We start from the raw sequence: 27902 nt of genomic DNA, 5'->3' as shown, positions 1-27902 counted from the left end.
AAGGAGTCAGCCTCATAGCTTCTTAATAGCATGCACCTCAAGCCTTTTACATACCTTCTCCCAATACTGGCCCTTCAATTTATAGACCAATATTGTCAAAGTTAAGTTGTGTGCCTGACTCCCTTGGCTGGGGTTGGAAGATCTCAGTCTGGAGAGTTAGGTATTTATTATTTGTACATCAAGAAGGCCAGAATGATACTCTTGCGCTGTCCCAGTGGTACATCTCTCCTTAAAAGTGACAGAGCTGGTTAGCCCAACTGCCTGCCACTCACTGCTTTTCTGAGCAGGCTTCAAAAAAACTTTAACCTGTGAAAGCTGTAACTATTCAATCACATTTAATTAAAAATGTGTTTAAAAATATTTATAGATGTATAAAATATTTCTAAATATGTATAAATATTCCACTGTATTCCAGGCTACTTCTACTTTTGAATCACACTGTTGCCTGAATGTCTCCATGCACTGCTGAGGAAAACAAACCTAACTTAAAAATCAAATGCAGAGAGCAATAGAGGGAAACACTGCCTATTTTACTCATGTCTGTTACTGACAGCCTGCATACAAAATATTAAAAGCACTCAGACACTTCCTTTTGTGTCCACTTTTAAAGGGTTTAATGAAACATATAGAAACTGACATTTTAAACCTGTAGCTTTAGATGTTTGCCGAGTCAGTTTGTTTCTTCCCCCCCGCACCTCACCCCCCCCTCCCCAATCACACAGCAGTGTTTTCTACCCTACTGCCTCGAACTTCAGTCAACAAATAATGAGGGCTATTTTCAGATAATAAAATGTTTCTGTTTTTTGGCCTGTTAGGACAGGTGGGTAGTCAAATATCACCAGAGGAAATATGCGGGAACTCTAGTTACGGAGCAAAATCTTAATGCTTCTAGGACATACAAACAAAATTAGAAAGTGTATCACCACGCATCATTATGAATAGCTAAGATTACAAACCATTTTTTGGACTGTGCTCATTTCCTTCCAGAGACTGTACAGCTACATACATATTCCTTCTATAGGAATGTATAAGGAAATACAAGGACTATATAAGGAAGCTTGTAAATTCCTTAGACTTAATATGATAATCCTTCAATTTAAAAGTGGTTTTAGTGTCAGTAAATGATCATTCGTGTTCTACAACAGGATGCAGAGTGATGTAACATCTCTAGAAGATGTTGTAGATCAGGAATTTCCTCTTGAAGTAAAATGGCTAATACATAACATTTCATGAAACTGCAGATTTGCTTAGCTTATGAATGAAGTGTAGTACTTAATTTTAATTTTTCCTTTTTTCTTCACGATGGAAAATAAGGCTGTTATCCTGCAAATTATTATGTACACATTTAACTTGACATACAGTATATATTCCTGTAGATTCCACAGGACTGAATGCCGTGGATAGACACATCTGTAACTGCTTACAAGACTGGAGCTGAAGAGCTTCAAAAAAGAAAATGAACAGAGATAGTTTTTGAAGTATGCAAGCAAAATAAGGGGAACAGAGATGCTTTCAGACATTGATCTAGATCCTCATTGCATATATTAATTCTGTGTTTCTGCAGTCTCTATGTGCAAAAGTTTGGGAGCAGGTAGAAATGGGTTGATTCAGTTTTCCAACCCGGGGTTGGCTCCAAGGGCTACTCAAGTGTTGCTGTATTATTATCCCAGGCAGCATTTAACACATCCTTAAATCCTTCCAGCCTCGGAGCGGGGTTCAGCATCGGCAGGAAGCAGAACAGGAGTGAGTCCTGGGTGCGCGCAGTGACGGCAGGGGGATTTCTGAGAGGAGTCCCTGACAGCGTTTACTGAGCGATTTTTTCTCGGCATATTAATCCTATTGATTTAAGTAGGAGTATTTATCCTTCTCCGAGCTCCATCCCCACGTTAGTGTGACAGCACTATTGTCGTCCAGGCACGTAGTCGGCGGCTCTTTATTAAGTCTCTATAAAAACGACACAGTAAGGGCGTTCAATATTTATGTGGCGAGCCACACGCATTTGCGTGTAATCCCGGGCAGTTCTGCGGCTCGGAGGCTTTGCAGTCGCCCTGTCCCCGGCAGCAGCCCGGCCCTCGCTCTCCGCCCGCCCCGGCCGGGGCTCCCGCCGCCGCCTCAGCGACCTCCCCCGGAGCCGCCGCGTGTGACACACCGGAGAAAAGCCTCGCTCATCCCCGCGTCGCCCCCGCCTCCCGCCCCCGCCCGCTCCCCCGGGGCGCCGCCGTCACCGCTGGCAGCCGGAGCAGCCGCTGAAGCCGAGGGGCGGCGGGGCTTGCCCGCCTCTCCCCCCTTTCCCATCCCTTCCCCTGCCTCTCCCCGGTGCCTATATATAGCCGCCTCTGCTCGAGCCAGCCGGGAGATTGTTCTGTACCTGCAGGAGACAGGAAAGAGAAATAAGAAAAGCCGCGAGGAGCGACTCTCTGGAGCTCGACCCACTAGCAGGAAGAGGAGGACGGGCCCGGCCCGCGGCGCTCTCCGGTGTCACCGCTGCGGTGCCGGGAGAGCCCCGCGGGGACGGGCTGACCTGCGCGGCGGCGCCCCGGGGGCGCGCATGGCTCGGGTGCTGCCGGGGCTGGGCGAGGAGCCCGATCCCTGTCCCGGCGGCTCGGGACGCGGGGGAAAGGGAGCTCCCTGCGGGCGCCGGTGCTAGCGGGGGGACCGGAGCGGCAGAGCCCTCTCCGTTGGTGCGGAGGTGTGATCAGCAGCATGTGCTGAAGTGCCCCGCAGAAGCCGCACAAGTTGCCAGCGCGGCGGCCGGACGGCGGCGAGCGCCCGCCGAATCCTGCCCGACCTGACCCGACCTCGTCCCGTCCCCCCACCCGGGAGCCGCTCCCGGCGGCCAGGGTGATGCGGCTCGTGGGGAAGTGAGAGGCGGTGCGTCCCACCCGGGCCGAGGGCCCCCCTGCCTCGGAGCTTCCCATGCTTTCGGGGCCCCCTCGGGTGGCGGCGGCCCCGCGGGAGGCGGGGGCGGCGCTGCCGTGATGGCCCTGGAGGAGAAGCGCCCGCCCGTCACCCCCATGATGATCGAGGAGGAGGCAGCCCTGCGGAACGGCAGCCGGGGGCTGACGCCGGGACCCTGGGCCGAGGCGGCGGGGCCAAGACCCCGCACCACGGAGCGGCACATCGCCGTGCACAAGCGCCTGGTGCTGGGCTTCGCCGTCTCCATCCTGGCGCTGCTGGCGGTGACCATGATCGCCGTGCTGCTCAGCGTCCGCTTCGAGGAGTGCGGCGCCACCGCCGACGGCCCGGCGCGGGCCAGTGGCAACAGGAGCCTCCCGGGGACGGCCCCGCAGCCACCCGGTGCGGGGCAGGCCCCCGGCCGGCCAGAGGAGGAGGCGCGGGGCGGGGAAGCGGTGGAGGAAGAGGAGGAGGAGGAGGAGGAGGAGTGGCAGCGGCGGCAGGAGTTGCCGCCGTGGGCCCGGCCGCGGCTGCCGGGGCACCTGCGGCCGCTGCACTACAACCTGATGCTGAGCGCCTACATGGAGAACTTCACCTTCAGTGGGGAGGTGAACGTGCAACTGGAGGTGCGCAACGCCAGCCGGTACATCGTGCTTCACGCCCACCGCATGCACATCGAGGCGGTCCGCGTGGCCGAGGACAAGCTGGCCGGCGGCGTGCGGGTGGCTCGGACCTTCTTCTACCCCCAGACCCAGGTGTTTGTCGTGGTCCTCAACCGCAGCCTGGAGGTGCAGAAAAGTTACAACCTCAAGATAATCTACAACGCCCTTATCGAGAACGAACTGCTGGGCTTCTTCCGCAGCTCCTACGTCCTCCACGGCGAGCGAAGGTAGCCGAGCGGCCGCGTCACCTCAATCCCAACTCGTTCCGAACTTGGTGGTCCCCACGCTGAACTTCGGGCGGGGCGGCGCTAGGACCCTGCGGCCGCGGAGCCGCCAGGCGGGTGATGCCGCGGGCTCGGTGCCGCCTGGCCGCGGCGCTGCCGCCGAGAGGCACCGGCCTCCGCCGGCCGCCCAAGCAGGGCTGCGGCCGCCACGTCCGGCCGATCGGAGAGCGCAGGCCGGGCCTCGCCTCCCGCTGCCGCCGTTCGCTGGGGTTGCTCTTAAGGCTGCGCTGGCAAGGCGGAGCTGCCGAGGCTCTCGGAGACCGCGAGTCCGTGCCCGCTCCGCGCCACCCGCCTGTGTCGGGAGGGCGGTCGAACCAGAGGGTCTGCGGGCGGAGCTGCCTCGGGGGGAGGCCGGGCCGGGGTTAGCCGGGCACAGCCGGGCACGCTGGCAGGTGAGCGGAGCGCTCCGCTCGGGCGGGGAGGGCTGCGGGCGGCGGGTCGGGAGATGCGCCAGCATAACTTAGGCATGGACGGGGGCAACGAGCAAACTTCCAAGGGTGGCAGGAGGGAAGCAGACCCTCCGCTCGGTCCCTGTTGAGACAGGCCCGGAGCGGTGACGCCGAGTCTCTTTAATAAACCCTCTCTCTGTGTCCGGCAGCCGTGTGCCCTTGTGTGACAGAGCCTTGCCAGCAGCATATAGGGAGGAGGGGCTTCTCTGCTAGTTTGATTTTATTCTATTACCTGAAGCAAAAACGTGGTGGGATGTGATTTAACATAAGATGAATTAATTTATACCTGTGCAGCTGAGTCGCTGCAGATTTACATCCTGTGACCGGGTAAACCTAATTAGGTTTCATGCAGAACAAGATTCAGTCTTGGTCTGTATTTACTCATATTGTTATAGCCCCTTGGGTCCCTGTCGAGGCCCTTGCTGTGGTAGGCAAGGTCACTGTGGAGGCCCCTGTTAGGCGGTTACAGAGGCTTTCTTTTTTGAAGTAGTTTTCTAACCACAGTCAGGCTTTGTAATAGGAAAGAAAGGCAGAATGGGCTTCATGATAGTTCTGGCATGGTTTATCGTTGTGGAATTAGTTTCTTTTTAAGCCATCCTTTCTTGAAACATCTGTGTAGGGACAGACTTTTTCTTCCTGAATCTTACTGTTTTATACTGCAAAGTGAAACAAATAGTTTGAAGTTGAAAGGACTGGGCAAAAATACTAAGTCAGACAGTAAAAGCATCCTTACCAACCCAATTAAGTCAAAAGCCCTTTTATTAAAACATATTTTCATTAATATGATTACTGACAATTTTAAACAGTCCTGTGTTAGAATTGCAAACAGCATTGAAATTAAGTTTTTGCAATTTGTCATCAAAGTGAAATAGAATGGAAATTTGAAAAAGATGGTTGTAGGAAAACATGCGGATAAAATGCCTTTTATCACGGATCATTGAATGGCTGGGGTAATTGGGAGTTCTTATGGGCTGGTATGGAAATGGGCAAATCAGAAAACAAAATACTGTTAACAGCAGGGGGTATAATTCACTTTACAAGTCTCAGAAATTATTTGAGCAGTTATTATTCTTGTGTACTTAGACTTTGTATAGGAATAATTGAACTGTCAAATAGGTGTGGCAGTGACATTTTTCCAGAGTTACTGTACTACACTTCAATACAGATTTCCTAGTTAAGATTTAAAAACCACCAGCAACAAAGAAAGGTTTATTAACTTTTTCAGTCATCAGAATAGTTTAATTCACAGGGTGGAAGGTGATTATAAAATGTGTTTTCCAGTACTCTGTGTGTAACTTTTCAGATATAAATTTCTTTGTTTTTAATACACTGGGTAAAGGCATAGTAGATCCTTACTTTATGTAAGGTAGCATTGCTATATTGAAGTCAATGGCATGTTTTTTCTTCACACCAGCTCACTTATATTTTTTCCATAAAATGTTTTTTAAACTGTAATCATTATGTAATTGCAGTTTCAGGTATTAAATAGAAGTGTTATTTTTCAACTGGGCACAGGCTTAATGACTCACTATAGTATAAACTGAATAATACACATTTTAAAGCAGGAAACGTCTTTGATCAGAGCATGCTCTTACAATGTAACAATTTGCATTTTGATTAATAACCCATTTTTTATTGTAATACGTATAACCATTTGTACTCCTTAAATTGTGGACAGCTCCTATTGTGATAGACAGATAGGCTTCTTGCATGCCCTGGGAGACTTTGATGTTTCAGCAGGGCTTTAGATTTTTGTCATCTTTATATCTGATAAAAAATACAACAGCCTCGTTGGAGTAAAGTTGCAATAAAAGGGTCCAAACCATCATTTTTCACTTTTGTTGTACATGAGAGCTAATAACTGGCTAACTGTGAGGCATCGCAAACATAGTAATGCCTTCACTTTATGATGTTTTTTCCCCTAAAGTTAGTTTCTGTGGTCTTCACAGGTGAAATTTATAAATCAGTCTGAAATGTTGACAACTGTGTAAAAGCAGCTTCTGGCTGAAATCTTTGCTACTGTACTTGAAATTTAAAATGCAGGTGATATGCTGCAAATTTACTTTGCATTATGTGCCAGAATTTACTGGCAGTAAACAACAGATATTTAATACTGAGCTACTGTAGAGTACTGTAATGATATGCAGGCATAATTTAAATGAGCATCAAACTGTGGCATGAATGGAAAGGAAAAAAATTTCTTACATCACACAGACAAAACAAACAGACATTCTTTCATCTTGTAACAACTAAGATGTCAAAATAGATAGGTTGTTGAGGAAACACATGTCTTCCTTTAATAGATGAGATGGAATTAAAACACCTGTGAAGTACTGCTGTGGGTATGCTGAGAAGACAGGTTTGGGAGTCTGTCATTCCATGAAGTACAACTTTTTATGGTGATATTTTGGGGAACTGGAGATAAAAGTGTTGGTGCCTAGAGAGGTGTGTAAAGAGATGGATGAAATACTCAGCCTGCTCTCACTTTTGGTATGGCATAGAAGTTTGCTTGTTTTACTTGAACACAGAGACAAATAGATAAACAGAGACAATGTTTTGGGTTTAGTTTGTTTGGCTTTTTAAGTGTAAATATTTAGTTTTTGGGAAGAAGTTTTAACTTTGTTTGTTTTGCCTTATGGCACAACAAGAAATTTGACGTTTGATTGTAATGCACATGTTATAAATATCACTGTTACTGGTAGTTGATGTATTTTTAGTATGAAATATTGACCATCCATTGTTTACCCAGTTACATTTATGTGGTTATATCTATTTGTAAGAATACAGAAGATGAAGAGTTTACCAGGGTTATCAGGTTAACAGGGTTTATTATGTGGTGAAGAGATTGTTTCATTAAGTATTAAAAGACTACTCAAAAGATCTCTGAGAAGTAGGGGGCAGACTGAGGAGGGGGAGGACAAGGGAAAGCTTTCTTGTTTAGAGAATGTCACAGTATACACAATATTCCTTAAGTATGCATTTACATGTATGTTGGAGCACATTAAAATTGTTAATTGCAAAGGAAAGGCCAATACAGTTTTCCATGCTCACTTGAAGCTTCTGTTGATGTCTGTAGCTGCTTTGAGTGTGCCTAGAATGCAGAATCAGGTTACTTGAAATACTTTGCATATAAATTAAGTTGCTTTGCTTCATTTAATTGTCTGATTTGGCTTTGTTACACTAGTGCAAATCCACTGATAATATGGAATATTTTGGATTAACACTGGAATACCTGGCACCAGCTTTTTACCTTACATTTAGCATCCTTATGCAGAATTGTGGTTTTAGTAATCCATGTTTTGTAATGAGACAGAGAAATGTGGTACGATGAATTCCTTCAATAATTACTAGCCAAAAAGGGCTTTTTTAACTTGAGACAAAAGATCAATGGTAACTGCTTCAGTGGAGGAAAAATTTTTGAAACTTTAAAAAAATTGTCATTTTTCAATGGAAAATCTGTGTCCAGTTCTATCAGGTGCAGATGCACTATAGCAAAAGAAAAACATTTTTAAAAGAAGTTAGATACTTTGTTTTCCTTATGCGATACCTATTTTCTTACTCAGAGTTTCATATTGTAGATTAACGGTTAGAGACTGATTATTAATAAATGCCACCATTTTCATTATATCAAAACTGTCCACCCATCCTCTTCCCTCAGAGGAATAACAGATCGTTAGTCAGCCTCTAAAATTTTGATTAATGTTTGCCTAGTATCTAAAATTGTGTGGTTATTTCCACTGATGGAACCTTGGAAAGTGAGACATGAATCAGTACCCCACTCAAAAAGCCCACATATGTGCCACCTTTACAGTTACAAAGTTGGCCCATAGTAATTTTCTCATTTGGCATGCCCCCAGAAAATACTCTTATCAAACCCCATAACTCAACATTTTAAATGTAGCTTCTTGTTTCTGCAAAAAGGTCATTACACAAGGGTTTTCTCTACATGTGTGCATATAAGTCTCTACCTAGAAAGTTTACAAAGGACACAGTTACAGATTTTATTGTTAAGCTGGAGCCTTCCCATTCTCTACAGCGGCATAATAAATACCTTTTCTTCCTTCAGAAATATTTTCATAATTTGATCCATTAATTGAAAATATTGATTTGTTCTCTACAAAAAACACAAGAAAACAAAAACACATGGAGAAGAACTCTGTGCTTGTTTCATCATTTACTTACATTTGTAATTCTACAAAGCTCACAGAATTTTTTTTGGATGTGCGCAGACACAGCAGTGCTGTATAGTACTGTGTCCCAGACCTGCATGCAGCTGGTACAGAAGTAATCAGCAGTGGAAAACAATGACCCTCCTGAGTGCACTGTGTGACCGTAAGTTCTCATGCCCAGAGAAAGGCAAAGTGCCCTGTCAGCGTCTCAGGGCAGAGTGAACTCCCTGAAGGCTGTTAAATCCTGGTTTGAACTAAGGACTGTGCTTGTTTTACATTGTATAACCACTAGTTTTTCACTTTTTTCCTCAATACCGCTAAAACCTGAAGTTTGATGCAAGGTGAGGGGTTATTTATTTAATGTCAGTGTGGTGTCTGCAGATTTGCAGACCATTGCTTTGTAGCAATAGTGTTGCAGTAGAGGTAGTAAGACAGTGATAATGTTCAAACACTGCATACTTTATACAGTTTTATTTTTCCCCCCTTAAACCACAATAGTGAAGCAATGTCTTACTTGGTATGTTTACGAATCAAATGCTGGGCATACTTAGTAATCACTTTTCATTTTTGTTTGCTGCTTTTTTAGGTTTCTTGGCGTTACACAGTTTTCTCCTACTCATGCCAGAAAAGCCTTTCCTTGCTTTGACGAGCCCATCTACAAGGCCACTTTCAAAATCAGCATCAGACATCAAGCAACTTACTTATCTTTATCCAACATGCCAGTTGAAACTTCCGTTTTTGAAGAAGATGGATGGGTTACAGATCACTTTTCACAGACCCCTCTCATGTCCACATATTACCTAGCCTGGGCAGTGTGCAATTTTACATACCGGGAAACTGTCACCAAGAGTGGAGTAGTTGTAAGTATTTCTAATATGTCAAGTACATTTCATTACTTTGAAAACCCGCACTTTTTATAGGGGGTCATACCATCAAGTACTTTAAATAGTTTCTTGATTAGCATTTCTAAAATTTGTTAGTGTAATGATGACGTGTATTGTTTGTGACCTTTTCTGGTGTTTTATCTAAAGTTTTTTGTTTGTCCTAGGCTTTTTGTAACTGGTTAACTTAGTAGGTGTGGTTGTCTGATGGAATTTTAAGCTTTCAAATATGCCATTTCATATCACTTTGTTTTTCCTGGGACATTTTTTCTTGTTTTTCCTTTAGCTTTTTCAATACCAGTGTTCCTGAGACTATTTATTAAAAGAAAGCAGTAATACTGGTAGGGTTTCCAGTCTCCTTCCTTCAGTACTGACATGTCCTGTGGTGTGCTGTGTGCTAGCTCAGGAGGCTGATACAGTAATTTGTCTTAGATCTCTTGCACCAGGAGCAGGACTTTGCAACCTATCTGCTTCCTGAGGTTGATGGAAGCACTAATTTTCTGGAGCTGTTGTTTCCAAATATGGTGTAGTTCCAGGAATTAAAGCTCGGGAAAAAAGAGAGAAAGTCCTTTATTTATGTCAGTTTTGGTTTTGTGTACAAATATCAAGCTCAAAACTGTATAACAAGCCAAAACATACCTAAGAAATGCTGTCAGCTTAATAGAATATTTCACAGCACTGTCATCTTGATTTTTCAGGTGAACATACAGAGAAACCCTTACTTCTTAGTTACTGTGAATAACAAAACAGAGCTAGTTCTGGAAGCAGAGGACTAGACAGCAGTTTGAGCTGCGTACCTGAGCAAAGGGATATTTATCTTACATTTTTGCAAACGCTGTATGACTTTGTGCTGTAGCCTGGGGGCACAAGGAAGAACTGCAGGCTGATCAGATTAGTAAATATCTCCTTAAACACTTTGAGCCAGCCTAAGCATTGTGCTGCTGTGGAGAGAGCTGATCCCACCTTCTTTCTACTTTACCTTCCTTGTGTCAGCCTTCAGCTCTGTACAGCCTTCTGATCTGGCTGAAAACTGACCTGAAAAATAAAGGAAAATGTAGTAAGTTTTCAACCAAAACACATCAGTGATGTGGCTTTTTGTGCACCTGCCAGAGCCCTAGCATGGATTTAAGGCTGCACTGTTGAAAGATGGACACCCCTCTGCATTGGAATCTCTCATTTAAGCTTCATGAAGGAAGCAGCAAATAAGTCTTGTTTTTGTCACTGAAACAGCTGGATAGGACACTAGAGGCCTTTCACTCCTCTTCAGCCCTTTCATACCATGGCCAACAAACTATGACACTACTCTCTGGCCCCACAAAAGGAGGAAGCATGACTAGGAAGTGGTTCTTTGAGGTCCTTTAACCAACAAGTATAAGGATGCAGGAACTGCTCAGGCCATTCTTGCACTCCTCATGTTACATGTGATTGCTGAAAGGCTTTGAGTTTGTGGTTTGGATTTTTGGTGGGTTTTTCATGTATTTATTTTTCTTGATTTTTTCTCTTGTCCATTCAGTTAGTTAATTTAAAAAAGGAACTCAAAAGTGCCAGGCTAAAGAAGTAAGAAGGGATAAGTGGATGGCTGGTTTTTAGTGTTGCTTCCAACAGATTAATTATCTGTACAAGAGGGATCACTTTTGGAATGAGAAACTGGTTGCCTGTGACTTTTTAATAGTCATAGAATTATAGAATGGTTTGGGTTGGAAGAGACCATAAAGATCATCTAGTTTCAGCTCCCTTTCCGTGGGCAGGGACATTTTCCACTAGATCAGGTTGTTAAAAACCCCATCCAAACTGTCCTTGAGCGCATCCAGGGATGGGGTTTCAACAGCTTTTTTGGTCAACCTGTTCCAGTGTCTCGCCACCCCCACAGTAAAGAATTTCCTTGTAATATCTAATCATAACCTCTTTCAGTTTGAAACTGAAACTCCTTGTCCTATCACTACGCTTACTGATAGACAGGCATGTTCACTGGCCTAGAACAGGGTAAGATACCAGGCTGTTTCTTACTTGTTATCAATGAGTATTGGAACAGACTTCAGTTCAGGTAGGATTTGACAATTTTTATTCTAATGTACTCCACGTACTGAAGGATATAGCCTGAAGCTAAGAATGGCTGGTATTTTTCAACTTCGGCTTTAATAAGATGGAAGTTGTTTGGTGTATACCCTGGTAGATGGTTCTCATATTCCTTGTGTTCTAGTACAGACTAATGCTTGTAAGTTTGTGCTGCATAATACTACCTTGTTATCTGACTCTGAAGTGTCCTAGTCTCCCCTGAGAACCAACTCTAGGCAGTTCAGCTTCCAGCATTGGTGTCAGCAACTGTATGAAACATGGGGGATGTTCCTAAGCACTGTCATCAATTTGAAACATACAACCTACTTTCTCTTCAACTCATTTGCTTGTAGTGTTGTTCAGAGCTCCTGTCTTGCAGACTTTTGCTGCTTGAGTATGTTTGATAACCTGAAGGAAAAGGCACACACATGTCTTATAGGTAACAGTTGATAAGTTCCTGCTGTTTTTTTTTGTTCGGCAAAACTGTTCTCAAGACTTTAGGTTTAACACAAATCTGAAGATAAAATCCAGTATTTATTTACTAGGAATTTGTGGTTACTAGATCCTGATAGTTATGCTTGAGTCTTGTTGATTTGGTGCATGTTGGATGTATGTATACTCTACCAGCTTGACAGTATCACTGTACAGAATTATGCCAACACTTATGCAAATTAGTAGGTTAATCTTTGCAAATACTTGAAGACCCAAAGCCTACACAGATTGAGATAGTCTCTTATCCCGTAAAATTGTTTGGTTAGTCTAGACTTTTGACTCTAGCTTTTATAATATATATTTGTGATAGGGGCATTAACGCCCAGGAATAGTTTACACTGGGTTATTGGTTAAATACATCTTTCTATTTTTCAGTCTATTTGGGATCTCATCATTTTTAACCATGGTTCAGTTTTGTTGAAAGAGTGTTTTTTAAAGTATGAACTCTTGACAAGCTCTTCAGTTCAGAGCTGTGTTTTTTCAGATGAATTGCTGAGGTAATCCATCTTTTTGAGTCTCTTGTATTGCAATTCCAGGAGTTCATGGACACTACTGGCTGAATTTGAAATTATCTGACTCCTTGCACATGCAATTTCAAACTTCTTGGTTTCCTTCAAAGCCACATTTTCACTAAAATATAGTTATTCCCATACCCATGGCAATTAACATAAATGTATAATAAAAGTAAGTTTGCTTATGAAAATAAATGGAATTTCAGGAAAATTAACCAAACCTGCAATTGAAGCATCTTGATATGCTGTTTCTTACATTGGTGAATCTTTCTTTGATTCAATTAATGCAATGTATAATATATTTAAATATATTTATTTTGTAGACATATTGTAGACACTCAGAAGACTTCACACTGCATATACTTTTGCTTTTCTTTTGGCACTTCCCTGAACTGGGTTTTGATTCACAAAACATTTTGGGGGATGGGGGCTGTTGTTTCAAATTTTGACAGCATGCTAATGATTGAAATCTCACCTCTTTTCCAGCTGACCAGTGTTAATAAAATGTTGTGGTCAAGAGTGGATAAACCCTGAGAGGAACAGAAGCAACTGAGATTAAAAGCAGATCTATTCCTAAAACTGCTTCAGTGTTAGCTGCTCAGTTTTTCTTAAACAATGACATTGACCTCAAAATTAGTTTAATCATAAGTGATATTCAGTACAAGTCAAGTAAAAAATAGAACCTACTATTGGAAAGCTTAGGTAGCCAATCAAAATGGTAATTTTGCTATAACCTATGTTATTCTTGGAGACATGAAGATGTTCTATAATTCATACACTAAAATTAATTTGGAATTAAGACAAGCAGTTGTCTTCTAGGAGTGCAGCTCAGTGGATGTAAATCATTAGCATAGCTCTTTAGTCCATATGGATCTGATCAGAATCCCTTGCAGAGTAGGGAATTTAAAAGCAGAGCTAACTTTTTTACACTCATTACAGATATATAATATGTTGTTCAGATTTGTCTGAGTTTACAGGAAATCACTACAACTGCCGTTGTCTTTGGGCAGGAGCTTTGTTCCTGTGGACAGGAGTATGGTACATCATCTATGCTGCTGTGGAGTAGGGAGCAGTATAGTTCTACCAGGGTGGTGCCTGAGATAATGCTGTATTGAGGGAGGAAGGGTGCCCTTACAAGCAAGCTTAGCTGATCATTGTATGGCTCTAGCAGGTGGCCCAGTGGTAGTTGGTAAAAATCAGGGGATCTGTTACTGTCATCTTAGCACAGTATGATAATCCAGAACACTCCACTTACCTCCATATGCTTGCTTGCTTCTACTCTTGTGTTGCATTTCCTAATCATACCTCTTATATTTGTTCTTTGTCAGTAATTCTTAAATGCAAAATATTGCTGGGAGGGTTGTATTGTCACATCATCTCCCTGCTCTTTCCTTCATTGTTGTCTTTATCTGTGCTTTCAATTCACCAGGTCTTTTCCTACTATTATTGCTTTATTTTTCCCTTTTGGATTAATTTTTGCAGTAGTTCATGTTTAGCTGTACTTCTCTTCCTCAAACCCTCTGTTTCTCATTCCTTTGTCAGGTGAACATGAAAATTCACTATATCCCTGCATGGCTTTTCACTGTCTCATAAGTTAATTCCTTTTTCTTCCTTGCTAATTCTTTCTCTTTTCAGTTAGCGGAAGGAGTGGGCACTCGGGGACAAAGCGCAGTGTATCAATTGAGATGAACATATTGCTGGAAAGAGATGTTTTGGTGTGATTCTTCTTCTACCATTCTTTTTTGATGTGGATGGGATGTGGAGATAGATATGGAAATAAAATACCAACTGGAAGCTTCAAAGTGTGTCTCTTGTCAGGGGGAGTACCTGCTAAAAAGAAAGTGTGTGAAAAGGAGTGGAATCAGAAGGAATTCTGGATGCAGGGGTTAAAAAGAGACAAATGCAGATAGTGCCAGAGCAGATGGGAATGAGCATCTGTGAAAGAAAGTGGCTATCTGGCAGAGTGGTGGTGAGTGGGAGAAGGAATGCTGATGAAAGGCAATGCCTTAAAAAGAATTTTTATGGTTTCACTTTTCCTACTCCTGCTTCTATTCCAAAATGGTTGTAGCATGTGTTGCAGGGCTGGTGGTGTGTGCCTGACAGCAGCTGGGTCAGCTGCTCGAGGCAGGACCTCCAGTGTCTGATGGAACCCCATGCTTGTTCCACTTTGAAGAGATCCCTATGACCGGGTACATCTTGGTGCCAGCTATATTAAATATGACTGTAGAGTCATCAGTGCTGAGTAATTTACCATGATACAGAAAAAGACCTTGAGGCTAAGAAAGGTCTTATGATAAGAGTTATACCACAATAAGGCCAACCTTTATTGCACTGCTTTTATTTGGTTATTACTTTATCTAAGATGTAATTAGAGATCACAAGCTCCTGGTTGAAGTCTTAATTCACTACTTTACAGTACGTTTAAGTCTTATCCTGGCCAATGAGGAGGGACTCTAGTAATTCGGCTAAAGGAAAACACAATAATTACTATTTCCACAGTGCTCTCTGACTTACAGAGAGCCTGCATAAATCTCCTGGCACTGAATTTTCTCAGGCATGTGTTTGGGGGGCTTGCTCAGTTGGCTCAGTATCACACAAAAAGATACAGTGGTCTCAAAAATGAGATCCATGCAGTAGTAGTAGCTTGATTCTGCACAAGTGAAAAATCATTTTTGTCCAGGAAGAACTAGTGAACAGAATCACATAAAGCAGACTTAGGTCAGAATTGGTGCATATCAAACAGCTCATATTGGTTTAGTTACAGCACCATGTCCTTAAGACAAGATGACTGGAAGTAGTATGGTGTTTTTAGCAATCCATGAGATGCTGGGCATTCCCTTATCTGCAGTGTGGTGGTCAGTCTGAGTAGACTAATTGCTGACTTTCATTAGTAGTCTAAAAAAAAAAAGAAAAAAAAACCCCAGGCTAAACATCAGAATAACTTTTTTTCCTCCTTGAGTTTTGTTATTTGTTAGTTGCTAGAAAAAACAAAAACATCACTCCGTGTCTGAAACAACTATCCACTTACTGTGCAGTTCAGCCTCTAGCTTTTATAAAATTATTCTGTATTTGAAAAATGAATTAATATTTTTATCTAGTAGAAGTGACCTCAAGACCGGGAAATTTCTATCAGCTAATGACTACCTGGATTAAAAGCCTGAGGCTCTTTCTTAGGCCCTCTCTTCAGCTCTGCTTAGTAACTGCCAGCAAAGTCTCTTCATCAGTTTTTATTTATTAATCAGTATTGAAGCAATTATACATGAGATAATTCTTTGTGGCTGAGCACAGTGGTTACAGCAGAAAGACTTAGCTGTCAAAAGTAGAATTAGTCCTGTATTAAAATTAAATTTTCTTCCTCTGTAACCTGAATTTAGTCCAGCTCCAGAGCTATGCTCTCATTTCAAAGCCTTGCAGAGTAACTTTTGTTAGCCCATGACTTACCACTGGGAGGCTACGCATGTATCTGATAGACAGGTAACAGCTAACACAGGAGGCATCAGGTGTATTTCTGAAGCCTGGTCCGATGCAGACTTGCAATGTTTGATCTTTGTATGCCCTCGAATCTCATGCCTGTTTATTTTTGGTCTTTATTACAAATGTCCCAGTCTTGCCTTCACCAGAATAGTTTTCATCAAACAGTTAAAGGTAAAATGCATGTTACAAAGAATGTGTTGGGAAGTACATGGTTATATTGAACTAGAAAAGCACTCACACATATGAACGTGGATAGGTGTGTTTGTGCTTTCTTTTGCTTGTATGACATTTTCTCTGTGGTAACAACAAAGGCTGTTTCTACAAGTATCTTTTACTCAGTTCAGTGCTTACTATTGTGAATTATATTAGTTAAGTCCAAAACTGTTATATAATACAATAGTAATCCAGAGAAATCTTAACCTTTTTAGATTCACTGCATCAATATTTGCTTACCCATTCTGCTTCAGGTTTGTATATTGAAAATAACTTTTAGTTTATTAATTTTTAAATACTGTAGCTACGAAATACGCTACAAACAAACTAAAACCTATGTGATCAGCATCCATGCTAAACTGAATATGCCAGGGAATCTGTCAAAAACATAAATTGCAAACTTGCAATCCATTGTTATTGATTTCTGGTTGAATTTGCAAGTCAAATGCACTAGAAGAACACTGTACATGCATTGTGCTTAATTCTTAAAAAAATAATGCTCTCCATCAGCACTTGTAGTACATGCTGTATTTAAATGTGGTATTTTTTTATTAACATAAGTGCCCAACTGCACTCTGCAAATAACACTGTTGAATTGAAAGATATGAGTTTAGGAACGTTGTATTGCTTAGGTGTGGCTAGGAAGATCACCTGTTAGTATCTGGGGGCAGTGGTGTACTTCAAATGTAATAGTACAAAGACTGTCAAAAAGCATAAATCACCTTCTTAATTTGTGGTTATTTTGAAGGTTTATGGCTTGCCTGCAGTAAATGAGGAGAAACAGAGAGGCAGACCATGTGATTTTTGGCCTGATGGTTGTCAGAACAGCATCCTAATTGTAATTCTGTATATTCGGGAGCAGTTCAGTCTGTGCTGCATTGTCTGGGGTCTCTGCTGGCTAATGAAAAGGAAGAAAGGTCTGAGACTCTTCGTACTTTCCACTCCTTCCCTGCTATTTGCCCAGAGTAGTGTAGCGTAAAGTCCCTGCAGTTCCTCCTATTTCCAACATTACAAGCAGGGAGAGAAGGGATACACCTAAAGGAAGAGATTATTTCCTTTTCCTTTCATGTGTTAATGAGCGTATGCTTAGTAGTATGTACAGTGACAATAGAACTCATAGTAAAGACTGAACACCTGAGCTGTGCTCTGCTTTTTGTACTATGTTGTTTCATGTTTCCTTCTGCCTCTTACATTCTGCTGTCATATTTGACTTCATTAACTTACTTGTTAAGGTCTCTGTCCTTGGCATCAATACGAATTCTGCCTTCTAACGTCCGAGGAAGTACCAGGAGCCTATTAACGTGTTTCCGTAAGAGTCATGCTCTTGCTATAAAAGCAAAAATGAGTGCCAAATCTGTAGGAGGTATCTCACTCCAGAACAGCGTAAAGGTGAACACATTCCTGCACCAACCTGAACATCTGTCAGTCAAAGCAGTGTTATCCCGTATACCTCCTGTAGTAACTGCACTCTGTGCAGTGAAAATGGATTACTGAGGCAGGTGACTTAGTTGACATCTAATTGAGTGACAGGTAACAGTATTCTTGAGGGAGGAGAATGATGTGCGCTTTTATTTATTTATAGACTGGTGTCTCCTCCAGGGTTTAACTAAGTTTTAATCATATTTTTCCTACAGGAACAAGAAACTGAGCCTGTTTTTTCCCAGATTATGTAGCTAGTGGTGGGAAAGTAACCACTCATTTCAGAGGTTCATTCCTGTTGCCAGTCCTACCTTGTTCCCTTCAGAGAGTCAGATGTCTTTAATGAACACCTTTTAGACTTGCCTTTACCTGTTGTTTTAGTGTTGGAATACCTGCACAAATGCCATCTGGTTTTTGCTTTTGTCCTGCTGTTTTTTACTGCCTGGATGTTTATGGTGTTGACCCCCATTTTTACTAGAAGACCACCTTGTCAATTTGAATTTCTACTAAGGTATCCGTAAGGCTGTCAAAACTCTTTTGTTCTTCCAGTGGGTTTCTTTCACATGTCAGGTACCTCTTCCGGAGATTTTTTTAGTCATGTGCCAGAATGGAATGAGAGCAGTGCTGTGAAAAGGGACCTGGGAGTCCTGGTGGATGGCAAGTTGAATATGGGTCAGCAGTGCCCTGGCAGCCAGGAGGGCCAACTGTGTCCTGGGGTGCATCAGGCACAGCATCGCCAGCCAGTAGAGGGAGGGGATTGTTCCATTTTGCTTTGCACTGGAACGGCCTCACCTTGAATATTGTGTGCAGTTTTGGGCACTAGAATATAATAAAGATATTAAGCCTTTAGAGAATGTCCAAAGGAGGGCAATGGAGATGGTGAAGAGCCTTGAGGGGAGGCCAGATGAGGGGCAGCTGAGGTGACTTGGTTTGTTTAGTCTGGAGAAGGGGAGACTGAGGGAAGACCCTCACTGTGGCCTTCACCATCCTCATGAGGGGAAGTGGAGCATCAAGAACTGATGAAACTGATTTCTTCACTCTTATGACCAGTAACAAGACTCAAAGAAATGGCATGAAGCTTGAGTTCTGGGAAGGTTTAGGTTGGGTATCAGGAAAAAGTTTTTCACCCTGAGTGTGCTTGAGCACTGGAATAGCCTCCTCAAGGGAGAAGTCACAGCACCAAGCCTTTCTGAGTTCAAGAATTATTTGGCCAATGCTCTCAGGGAGATAGTGGGATTGTTGGATTTTCTTGTCCAGGGACAGGAGTTGGACTTGGATGATCCTTGTAGATCCCTCCCAATTCAGCATATTCTATGATTCTATAATTGTGCCTTTCCAGGATCAAGCCAGACTTCACACATCCTTCCCTGCTACTCTGCAAGGGTATTGTTTACACAGGGCAAACTCTGCAGCTATGGAAATAGCTAGGGTGACTGACCGCCTTGCAGACAATGCTCTCATTTTGGAGTTTATTTCATGTCGTAGCAGGTACTGTGACTGTCCAACTGCTCAAGATCGGCATGTGGCCCCATCCCCTGGCACCCCTCTCATGCAGTTAGGTGGGGGAAGGTGGCAGAGAACCAGCTTTGTTGGCCTAGTTCCACTGAATGGTAACCCTAGGAGATCCTCTGCTGCTCCTGCCTGTCAGCTTTCTGGCTGCTGCGTGCTGTTGAGACATAGCAAGAGCAGTCAGAAATGAGAACTGAGCATGTTATCTTTGTATTTGAAACAGCATAATTTGAAAGCAGATTATGTTTCTCTTTGAAGGGTAAATGACCTAAAGTATATTAAAGTTATCCCACAGTGGATTCTCATGAGAAGTATTTAGCCATGCCGTTTCTTTTTCACAGCATGCAGTAGTGCTGCGTGGCAACGTGGGACAGAATGAGAAGACTAATTTATTTATTTGAAATTACTATGGTGGGGAGGGGATAAGAGGCAAAAGGTGTTATTAGCATTTACCTCTGGGGGTACCCACACTTTTCCCCTCTCATCCTCCTTCTCCTGAGAGTGGTGATAGTTTGGTAGTCACAGCAGTTTGGAACCTCAATTAAGAGTTCATATCCTCAGGACAACAAGTGGTACTTTAGTTAATAAAGATAAAGGAGACAGGAATAAAAGGTGGAGGAAATAAAAGGTGGAGAAGGAAGAAGGGAAATGGATTCCTATGGAATAATTTCAAAGAAAGAAGCATACCTACTGAATCATTAGCATACTATATGTGTTTCTTGTTAGTTCTCCGGTCCCCAGGCTAAATAAATCAGAGTCCATGGTTGAACAACAGTACATCATGCTGTGTTTTGTTTTACTGAAAAGTGGTCTGATATGTTTAAAATTTGATTATAAGTTTATTGCTGTTCTTTAAATACTGTGGGGAAAAAAGGGAAACTGATTTATACCTGGTGGAAAAGTCTGATAGTTTTTTGTCTGGTAGATTGATATCTGTTTCTTAGATAGAAACCCAAATGGGAATGCCAATGAGTGGTAATGTGTACTGCTTCATTTAAAGTCAGATGTATGAATGCATATGCATTCTTAAAATAAATACTTGTAATATATATATATTGTATAAATATTTAGTTATACATATAAATAAATATTTATATTATAAAATTATATATTTTTGACTACTGCTGCATCAAAGAAGACATGTTTTGGCTTTTTTTGTACCTTCAGACTAAAGGAGTAATTCTCTGCATGTTACTGAAATTCTGCTAACTGGATTTGGAGGATGGAAAAGAAGCCCAAACTCAGTTTTCTTCTCCTCAGTAACCTTTTTTTTTTTTTTTTTGATTCCTTAGCAATTCCATGTTTAAAATGTTAAATCTGCTGTTCTAGGGCAGGAGAACAGAGTGATCACAGGGAATATCTGATTTATTTCAGTCTGCAGTGCTTTTACTATATCACCTTTTTGCGATAAGTACCCGCAATTGTAGTGGCACATTCTGTCCTTCTTTGGAAGCCTGTTATCATCCCGTGCCCAGGTTATATTTGATCTTAGTTGTGATGTGCTATTTTACCTGTGAAATGTGGGGTGGTGGTTCATACTTGTGTTCTACTTTACTTTCTTTGAAGCTGTTTGATGTTTGTTCTTGTGCCAAGACTGTTAAAGTCTGAACTGAAAATTTAGACAGCTAATATGAGCAATTCTAAAATTACATTGCAGTCACCTGCTGACCTTGATGATCACTTTTTAAAAAGTTTTAGTAGCAGAGGATTAAGAAATAGGCTATGTTAAGTTTTCTGTTAAAAATATTGCATCTGTTGTGGACAGCATAACAATGAGTATATTAAAGTTAATAGGCCCCAAGAGAGCAGAAAGATTAATTCCTTGGGAATATGATATCTTGATGTAGAAAAAGGAAATTTGAAACTTTTCCTGGTGTCTCTGTACTGCTTGGCTTGTGATGATCCACAGAGGACCTGTCATTCAGAGTTGCTGTGGGAAGTATCATAAGGTTTGTCTGCCATGGGAACTTATATAACTTCTGGCCACAGGAAACATGTGAGGCATACAGAGGAGATAGAGTGGTAGCTTAGAGTTAAGGACCGAGTGCAAACCTTTTAAAAACAGTGATGTGTAAAGCATGAAGAGGCTTGAGAAAGTGAAAGGGGATGAAGAAAACTTGGGACTCCTTGCTGTGAAGCAACTTTGAAATGCCTGACTAGCTTGGTATGTGAGAGCTGCTTGAGCAGCAGAAAAAGTTCAGCAAAAGCATAATTTAGGTATGGAAATGAAGTTATGTGATTTGCATGGTTACAATAGGGCATATTATAACATTTGTCTTTACTGCAAAATGCTTTGATGAATCACATATGACTAGGAATGATTATACTACCATGAAGTATTGTGAGGATAAAAAGAAACCGTGAATCATAGTGCAGCTGGTAGTGTAGAGTTGCCTGGTTTCACAGTTCTGTTATTCAGAGGTTAATGGCTAAGAAGAAATACTCTGTTTCTTTATGTATGTTTGTGCTTTAGCAGCGTTTAAAGTATTTAAGTATGTATAATTATACAGTCTGTTCCCTAACTGAACTCACCAGTACAATGATACCTTGCAGTACCTACATGAGGAAGTCCGAAAAAGAACAAAACTGATTTCCCTTGCAAAATCTGTCTGCTCTGAAAGATGCTTCCTCTCAACTGCAGATGAGATTTACTGATGCTGAGATGCTTTCATTAAGCTGAATTGTTGTAGTAATTACAATTAACATGGACAAGTTGAAGTGCTTTTCTGTATTTATTGAGTTCTGTCACCTGAACTTGGACAACTTCCCTCTACCTAACAACCTTTAACCTCAGATTTTTGTGTCCTTTCCTCTTTGGTGACTGCTTTGTCTGTCTTTCAGGTACAAGGACCTGTGTGTATTTCATTCAGCAGACCAAATTTAAACAGTGCTACTGAACCATAGGTTGCATGCTGACAGTGTGGATAAAGAAAGCAGTGTACCTGAAAACTGCTGTGGAACAGACTTGTGTCATCCCTCCCCCCCTCCCTTTCCTGCACACTTTTGCTATACTATTTGTGTCAAATCTCGTGACCTGTGGCTGGACAGTGAGTTTGTTCACTACAGTAATCCAAAGGGGAAACTAACAAAAAAGTTTAATAACCTTTTGACCAAACATTCTTGTCCAGTGTGTGGATAGTCCATGGATCTGACTTGCGAGGAGGAAATGTGAGACTGTAGTTTTTAGTGATATGCCATCATAACTGTGGAGTAAGCACAATATAAAACTCTCTGTGAAGGTATTTTTCAGCTCTTCATAACTTGTGGAAGTGCTACTCTTTCATGTCCAAGCTGCTGTCATTATTACTCAGATGAAGAAGTTAATGCCATTGCTTGATATGTGCGAATTACAGGTGAGATCCTTCAGATGAGTGAGGTGTTGTAACTGTTTCTCTGTCTGAACCTCACCTTCCTGATTATAAAAAATCCATTCTCAGTTATTTCCTGGAGTCTAACTGTGTTGGTCACCGTAGGTGGAGGAAAAAATCATGTGTTATTCACAAATAAGAGGCACAGTTCAGGGGACCCACCAGCAGAACCGGCCTTTGTCTCCTGTTACTTTACACTGAAGCTTTTTTTCCTAGTATTTAGAAAAAACCACATGCCTAATGGAGGAACAGCCACAGAGGGAAATATTTTACTGTGTCCTGTATGGAGACCAGTTTAGAGATGACAACAAGTAGAGTATTACTCCTAGACTTCAGTTGTCAGTGACCCTGACCTGGAGTTACACATGGACCACTGGTTTAATAGCTGCCAAAGGACTTACTTTCTGTGAATGTACATTATCCGTGTTGGAAGCTGTTGCACTCTGCTCTCTCTGACAATTGGTGACAACAAGATCTGTGTTTTACTTACGTGTCTTGTTTACTTGAAGGCATTTATTCCAGATTTGGTTGCTCTCTTCTTTTTCTGTGATGGTGACTGGTGGTTCTTCATCTGCTTATTTTGTGTACCAGTTCTGATTCTATAGATGGTTTTGCTGTCTTTTTTCAGAACTCAAAAGTACCTAATCTCTCTTTGTATGGGATTCACTTCCCATCTCTTCTTATTCTTATCACCTTTCTTTATGCTTCTACAGTGCCTGCTTGAAACACTGAGCAAAAGAGAGGGGTGGTGCCACAACTGCCTAGAGTGCTTTAGGTTTATATGCTTCAATTTGTTCTGTGGCATAATAATGTTTTGCATTTTATTCTTACTTAGTTGCAACTTTGTGTTTGCCTATTGAATATCTGCTGAGCACTGAGCCAATGTTTTCAGAGATCTGCCCATAGTGACTCAAAGAATTCTGTCGTGAGTTATAGCTAATTTATACTATCACTGTGTATGCGTAGTTAAGGTTATTTTTTCCTGTTTACATTTCTTTGCCCTTACTGATGTTGAATTTCTTCTGCTACTTGACCAACTAGCTACACAGTGACATGAGATTCATCAGCAGCATTTTGTACATAGGACTATTCAAATAATTTGGTACAGACTGCATACTTTTTTGCTTATTTGTCCACATTCATTCTGGACATATTCCTTATTGCTTGTCTCTGCTGATGTGACAGAAGAGTTCATGACCACCCAGAAAATGGCAATTGCTTGTTCTGTTTTGTGGCAGGGATCTTTGATGGATTTTTACCAAAAAGTCTTATTGAAAAAGATTCTGATAGTGTGATAACATGTATACCTAAACAGGTGAATAGAAAATATGAAGGTTGTTGCTAGAAGTTGTGTGTAATTATGGTTCAGGTCACTGCAGTGTGAGAAATCTAGTAACATTAGCAATTGCTATACTGAGAATAACCAACATCTTTAACTCTTTTGAATACATTTTAGTGAATGTGTCTGTTTTGGAATATTCTGAATCCCTCTCTGGGTTCTATTAACTCTGTTGAACAGACTACCATTGCCTTACAGTGGCAGTACAGATACCCTCTTATATACAGGCATGCAGAACATAGAGACCTTTAGGACCTGAAATGCAACTAAAGCATCTGCTTTGAGAAGCATCACTCTAACCATAAGCTATAGTGTTTTGGCTGTCATTCTGTTACATTTTTTTTCAAGAGGAATGTGCTGACTCTAATGACACTAAATACTTTGGTTTGTTTTGGTGCGAAACAGGGTTAAGGCAGTCTTGATTCAATACTAGCAAGCTAAGAATGGTAAGTTCAGATGGTGAATTGATAAAAAAGTCAGTTGTATACATGTCCCTGTTGAGATGCTCACATTCTTAAAGGCTGAGTATCATAACACTGGGAAGAATTTTTTTCTTCTTTATATTTCCATTTTTCCTGATTTTTATGGAATGCTAGTAATCTACAAATATAACAAGGTGAACAAAAAAAATTGTAAAAGTTATGGATCTGATATGTGGAAGACTGCTTTTCCATTGTTTGCCTTATTTTTTATTTAAACATCCAAGGTTGCAGTGACAGGAAGATAATTTCTCTTTTTAGCGGGAAACATTTTAGAACCATGAATGAAACATCATATCATTGTTTGAAAGTCTGCCTACTCTAGACAAGGACAGCTAGTGGCATATTTAACCAATCTTTATATAGCTGGACAATACCAAATATACAGCTTCTTTGGAACTCTGAAATGGAAAAAAGTTGGACCTGAACTTTTAATCTGAAAGAGTCTGTCTGTGGTTTTGTACCTTTTCCTGCTCATCAGCATTCAGCAACACTGCAGGATAGAGTAAAAATACAGAAGCATAAGAAAAAGATAAAAGGAGACTGGGAGCAGAAAAGATAAATGACTTTGCTGTCAGTGCAGTATAATGAAAATCAGTGCTTGGCAACACACAGTTGCCCAGTATGGTTAACCCCAGACTGTTTCAAGTAAAACACATTCCTTTTGTATTTTGTTCTTTATTTATACAAAGATAAACTACTTCATTATTAGTTGATTGCAGGTGAAGTAGATATCCTGATTCTGTGAAATCATGAGTGTGACTTACATGTTCACTGCTTCTTCAGTCATTGGCTTTTCCAATAATCGAATTTTGTTGTTTCCAAGGTAAGGTCTGTTACAACCCCTTTTAGGCTGGTTGTGCTGGGTATCAAAAAGAATTCTGCACATAGGATACATTCGCCTTTAAAGTATAAAACAATTATTTGTTTGATAATGCACACAAAAGTTACCTAGGAGTTAATGAGCTGCTAGGCTCTGTTAATGTGCTCACCTCACCATTGCTCACAGTCTTTGCTGGCCTGGCAGGCATTGGCTGGGAAGGAGTGTCCTGTGTGGTTCCTTTCCGTAGACACTCAGTGTGGCTGAGCTGCGGTCTTTCACCAGCTCTGACAATAGTGTTGATGGTGATGACTGGAGGTAGTGATTCCCAGTGGGGTCAGCTTACCACTCTCTATGGTTTTATACCCACATGTTAATGTTTTCTTCTTGAATCTCTGAGCTAGTGAGAAGTTTTTGATAAATTGTCTAATTTTCATGTTTTTATCTGCCTCTAGACTTTTTTGTAGCTCTTTTTGACTAGTTACGCAGCTGGATCTTGGCATGCAGGCTGCTGAACCTTGGTGTGGTGAAAGCAGAGTTACCACTGGTGGTTATAGACTATAGTGGTGTATCTATATGACCAGCTTACACTGTAGTTGAAAGTAGTGAAAAAAGTAATTTTGGCAAACTTACCAATTTCATTTTTTGAAAAAAAAAAAGACTCTTCTGTTTTATTTTCAAATAATATTAATGTTTCAAGAATTTTTGAAAACAGAATTAGTTTTAGAATATGCCTATACTGGAATCAAAACACAAAAAAGAATCCACAACAACTTTGAAAGACTTTTGCAAACTTGCATTTTGTTCCCAATTGGATCTGACAATGTATTTTTAATGAAATCTTGAACATCTGCAAACTGTTTGCAAGCTGGAATTTTTATTTAGAATAGCTGACTGTGGAATCAGACTTTGTAATAATGGATGCTGTGTCTCCACAGTACCTAATTGCAATACTGTAATATAATAACCATAATAATAGCAATAATGAAATCCCTTCTCTCCCAGTTAAAATTCAACATTCTGGATAGCATTTCATACTAGTATGGTGTGCTCTTGGCTATTTATCATGACTCAGAATGACTGCAAATGGCCTCCAAACACCTTGCAGAGCTAAAAATACACTTATTTTCTGGGTTGTTCCTCTGCTGCTTCTTCATTTCAGTAAATGAATCTTGGAATCCACAGGTGTACAAGAAACTTCTGAACCAGAGCTCTTTTTTCTTTTCAGATTAGGTTACAATATCCAAATGTATTGGGAGCTCTGATTGGGGGTTCACAGAATGAATACAATTTGCTGCTAACTCTTATCATAGGAGTTAAACAAGACAGAAATGTTCACAGGGTGTTATAGTTTCATCCATTCCTGTATTTTCTAAATATTTGTGTGGATACTGATTGTTGTAGCTTTTAAGTCCTTGAATACATTGGAATGAATGTCGTGAAATGCCCAGCTAGGAAATACAAACTAGCAGCGCTAGGTAACATACCCACTGAAGTCAGGTGTAGAGATAGCACTAATTTAAATGGAAATACTATATAGTTGTCATCATGCTGTGGAATGTGGGACTAAATGCATTGCAGATAACTCTTCAAACAGTGAGTGTTCAGTGTAGACAAACCCTTACACTTGTATTTGCTTTCTTGTCTCAATTTTCTTCTTAAGCTCTGGGGCCAAAAAGGTGCGAAGTGCTATCCCATCTTTTCCTTACTGTCTTTATTGACTTATTTATGTGAGCAGCTTTGTAACCTGATCTATTTGTGTAATTCCTGAGCCCTCAGTGATCTAGGATTTGGAGTTTTTTCCAAAATACTTACACTTTGAGTGTGATGAAGATGCTTTGGTTTTTATGAGCTCAAAGGCCAGCATCTATTAAACAGATTTTTTTAACAACAGGCTTTCAGAATGCCTACTGCTTGAGAGCCTGAAGAGCCCTTAGCTGTCTCTGCAGAAATGACAGTAAAAATCAACATTCAAACTGGAGTACTTTCCCAGGAGCTTAAGTGAGTGGGCTTTGAATGGTATGCAAGTGTATCTGTGAAACTTCGGTCAGAGAAGATCATTGGAGTGACCTTTGCTGCTTCTTAAGAGTCTATCTGATGGTGTCCAGATACAGAAAATAATGGAGAAGAATGTGGCAAACAATGGCTGTTCTGCTGACTTACAGCTGTTACACAGCTTATATTTGACCCCATTCCTGTGTTTAGTGTTGTCCTGGGTTGAGCTGGCAAAACGCCAACTGTCCAGGACAGAGTGAAAAGTGTTCCTCCTCCCCCCAACCAGCTAAGGGAAGAGAAGAGGGAGAGGGAAAAAAAAAGAAACTTCAAAACCAGGTTTATGCTGAAACTAAGTACATGTATTTATACAGAAAAGAGAAAACTAAGAGAGAACTACAATATAACACATACTTACACAAGTTACATATATATAACAAGGCATAACTTCCCACTCCCCAATTAATACAAATCAAAGTCTATTACACTAGATCTGTAGGTACTCTGAGAGCCACATAGCAAGAAACAGAAAGAGTAACAACAAAAAAGTTTCTACTTCCCTGAATGCAAACAAAATGCAAGCAGAGGCAGCAGGGGCAGAGCAAGGCCTGCTTCAAGACAAAAGTTGGATCACGTCTGGCCTGTACCTTGGCCATAGCAGAACTGACTAAGCCACTCCCACACACTGGATTTTACACCCTTTGAGATGATGTAGTATGGTATGGAATACAATATTATTGGCTGGAAGAAGTCAGCTGTTAGCTAGCTCAGCCCAGCTCAAATCAGCTGACAATCCTAGGCCTAGCTGAACTTTAAAACCTAAGTTTAGGCCCACCTGGCTAAACCCATAACATATAACAGTTAGCGTTTTGCCAGCTCAACCCAGGACA

The 27902-nt window shown here is 41.4% G+C and overlaps 1 protein-coding gene across 1 annotated transcript in view; it reads left to right on the top strand.

The window, feature by feature from the left end:
• The first annotated feature begins 2335 nt into the window (after positions 1 to 2335).
• Positions 2336 to 27902, top strand: part of TRHDE (thyrotropin releasing hormone degrading enzyme) — a 213403-nt gene continuing 187836 nt past the window's right edge. The window contains exons 1-2 of the mRNA XM_071552209.1: positions 2336 to 3784; positions 9046 to 9319. Coding sequence (XP_071408310.1) covers positions 2979 to 3784; positions 9046 to 9319 — 1080 coding nt within the window. The 5' untranslated portion in view covers positions 2336 to 2978. The remainder of the gene's footprint in view (positions 3785 to 9045; positions 9320 to 27902) is intronic.

The sequence above is a fragment of the Pithys albifrons genome, chromosome 3, assembly GCF_047495875.1.
Source record: "Pithys albifrons albifrons isolate INPA30051 chromosome 3, PitAlb_v1, whole genome shotgun sequence".
Lineage (NCBI taxonomy): Eukaryota > Metazoa > Chordata > Aves > Passeriformes > Thamnophilidae > Pithys > Pithys albifrons.
Note: the sequence above shows the minus strand (reverse complement) of the source record. Positions and strands in the feature narration are given on the sequence as shown.